Source organism: Penaeus monodon, unplaced genomic scaffold, assembly GCF_015228065.2.
Source record: "Penaeus monodon isolate SGIC_2016 unplaced genomic scaffold, NSTDA_Pmon_1 PmonScaffold_20077, whole genome shotgun sequence".
Classification (NCBI taxonomy): domain Eukaryota; kingdom Metazoa; phylum Arthropoda; class Malacostraca; order Decapoda; family Penaeidae; genus Penaeus; species Penaeus monodon.
The window spans coordinates 2501-6259 of record NW_023649789.1 but is presented as its reverse complement, the minus strand read 5'-3'; the positions used below and the strand labels follow the sequence as shown (position 1 = coordinate 6259).

Here is a 3759-nt window from a genome sequence, read left to right as displayed (position 1 = left end):
TATATATATATATCACACACACAAATATATATATTTATAAATATATATATATATTTATATATTTTTATAAATATATATAAATATATATATATATATATATATATATATATATTTTAATATATATTTATATATAATATATATGTATATATATATGTAAAAATATATGTGTGCATAATATATATTATATATATATATTATGCACACATATATTTTATATACATGATATGTATGTTTATTTATAATATATATGTGTGTATATATATAATCATCATCATCATCAAGGGGCTAACGCCGACTGGGGGCTTGGCCGCATCCATCCTTCGCTTCCAGCCACGAGGATCCCTCGAGGCGAGTCTCCAGGCAGGCCCACGGCCCATCTCTAATTCCTCGCGACAGGTCTCGTCGAGCTGCCTGAGCCATGATCTCCTGGGTCGTCCCACAGGCCTCCTCCACCCAGGGTTGTCTCGCAGAGAGACAACCTGGTAGGCAGGGTCGTCCACAGGGAGACGAGCTAGGTGGCCATATAGCCTGAGTTGGCGATCCCGGATTATGCAAGTAACAGGTCCCATGCCAGTCTCACGGTGTAAACCCCCGGTTGGACACGTGGTCCTGTCAACTGTGCCCCATGATCTGGCGAAGAGGACATATTACAAAAGGCATCAAGACGAGACTCCCCGACATATATATTATATATATATATATATAATGTATGTATATATAATATATATATGTATATATAATATATATATATATATAATTTTTATATATATATATTACTATTTAGATGTTTATATATACCATATATATATATATATATATAGATAATATAATTATATATATATTATAAAATATACATACATATATATATATAGATATATATATATATATGCGACTATATATATATATATATATAATACATACATTATATATAATATAATGATATATATCATATATACATGTGTATATATATAATATGTAGATGTATATATATATAATATGCACATGTATATATATAATGTATTTAAAGTTATAAAGTTATCATTAATATTATTGTATCCAAATAAAATGTCTGTAGCTAAGCAACAATATGCAAATATTAAAAACGTGTCTTTTCCAGTTGCTTCCTTTTAAAACATTTATTTTCAGAAGACCAGTGAGGAAGTGGTTGTATTCGAGGGATCCGTCGAGGAACTTGCCAATAATTGTGAAATAACAATTTTTACTAACCTCCTCTTCATCAGGATCTACTCCGTCCCCTCTATATAACCGAAGGAGTCACTGTGGGAAACACCTGCAGCTACTACTATGCTGCTATGCTGGAAACCCACCAGTGGAAAAAGAAAGAAGAAAATGACCAGTGAGCTACTCGATGAGATTATGGCAAAGGCCACTGACAAAATGGAAACAGACATGGACTGAACATTCAAGGCTGCCAATCCGCCTTTTGATATAGCTTCTCTGTTTTAGTTGTGGAACTTGTGACTAGAACACTTTTAAAATTCTGGAGAAAAGTAGCCTAGATATGTAGCGACATGTGGTTTGTTTATTCAGTGAATTTAGGTTATAAGGATATTATTGCTATTTCCCATGGAATATACTTTGTCATGCTATTTTCCAAAATAGAATTATTATTATTATTATTATTTTTTTTTTTGTGAGGACACTATTTTTGAAAATTTGTTACATTTAATGAGAAAGTTAAAAGTACAATTTATCAGTGTATACTTAAGTTTGATTATTATTATTATTATTATTATTATTATTATTATTATTATTGTCATTATTATTATTATTTATTTATTATTATTATTATTATTTTTTAAGTTTTAACTATACTTATTAATCATGGCATTGAATTGTTACATGCTGGTAATTTTTGAACAATTTTTTTTTTTTTGTAGTCATTAGCATTATTTGATAGCTATTTGAAAGCCATATATTTATTTGTTAATTGGCCATGGATTGAATCACAAATCAATTTAATTTTCAATTTATTACAAAGGAACTATGGTAAACAAAAACATGAATATAATATAATCATGTATACATATCTAAATGAAATTAGGTATTTTACTGTAATAAATGATAAGTGACAATCCTTAAAATGTACGCTATATATGTTTCCATGTAGGAAAACTACATGGAAACAAAACTGACACCATATCAAAAAAACAATTTGGTTTATTGCAAGAGGGCTGCATCGTCCTGCCAACAAACTCTACCTCTGCCACTGCAGTAATCTTCGAAAGTATTTCCTATTGCCAAGACATCATTGGCAAGTCTTCTTCCAACATTACTAAGCCTCTGAATTCTGAATACCCCCCCCCCCACAAAAAAAAAAAAAAAAAACGTTAATGTGAGGAAGATTACTTTGGACATTTTTAGTATTTTGGAATATGCACATTATAAATATTTCAGTGAGTAGTACAGACAATACATAAACACAAATTATTTACAAAAGGAAAGACAAATACAAAATTCCGTACAGAATAAAGAAAACCGTCAGTTACCAAACATTTACACAACGATTTTGTAAAGCTGGCATGTTGCATTTTGATATCTTATTAATCATGTTGATTGCAAATACTTGATTACTTTGAATATCGCTCATCACTTTATAGTCAACTTTGATTTTCATTAAAAAATATTGTGAGAATTTTTACTTAATTAATTAAGGAAATATTTAATTGTGAGGAATATACACAAATATATATCAGTAAAAATATAAAAAAACTGTAAATTTACGTCGATTTTCAGAGTTCGACTGACCAGTGAGCAGCCTTGTTTAAACGTTCCTAGGCTCGAAGTCCACAATGAAGTGAACAGACCATTGTCGTATATTATATTTTCATAGTTGGACTAAAATAAAACGGGTAAAGATAACAATTCTACTAGAAAAGCAGGAATGCGGGAGACGATCGTAAAGGTCGTGTGTGTGTGTGTGGGGGGGGGGGGGCTTACCGCTATTCACAATCATTTCACATCATAACGTTATGAATTCGAGAACTTCAAGCAGGATTATGTTCTTTGGTGTTCTTTGGCATAACATTCTAAGCTAATGGAGCTTCCGTCCCCTTTTGTCCTTCTTTAGCCGGGTCCTTGCGCAGGCTTGTGAGGATAAACTTCTTACCATTGAATAGTCATAGCAAGAAATAAGTGTGAACGCTATGTTCACACTTATTTCCTGCTATGACTGCGTCGCTGGCAGGTTTCCAGTGAAAGGTGATCTTCCCTGTGGCTAGGTGAAGATAAAGTCAAAAGGAGGGATTTTTTGGTGTCAATTATAGGAGAACGAATCCAGGTGTTAAGTAAAGAGGAGGAGGGGGGGGACTTATCACCATGCACTTTCTACCGACCCAAGATTGCCTTGTACTGTAATGTTTTTTTTTTTCTTTCGTTGTTTGTTTATTCTTTTATTTTAGGTTTATGTGTACAATGACCAGAGCGCCCAGAAAAGAAAAAGAAAATAAATAAATAAATAAATAAAAAAACTCACGAGCATGTGTAGGCAGTTAAGGCTAAGTGGGTTTACTACCCCATGCAAGGGATTGTAGTAGTAGCCTACCACCGCGCACGCGCAGAAGCAAGGGGGATACTTTTTGGTACAGCATTACAATTCGTTACGAATCATTTCATATATATGTATGTATATATATGTATATCATCATCATTTAACGGTAGTTCATGTCTGAGCCGCCGTGGTCACAGCATGATACTCAATTGCAGTTTTCACGTTGTGATGCTCTTGGAGTGAGTACG

At 32.4% G+C, this 3759-nt stretch overlaps 1 protein-coding gene across 1 annotated transcript in view; it reads left to right on the top strand.

Annotated features, from left to right (window-relative positions):
* Positions 1-3167: 3167 nt before the first annotated feature.
* Positions 3168-3759, top strand: part of LOC119569943 — a gene marked incomplete at its 3' end in the record, with an annotated part of 2280 nt that continues 1688 nt past the window's right edge. Inside the window, exon 1 of the mRNA XM_037917891.1 lies at positions 3168-3222. Within this exon, the coding sequence (XP_037773819.1) occupies positions 3168-3222 (55 nt within the window). The remainder of the gene's footprint in view (positions 3223-3759) is intronic.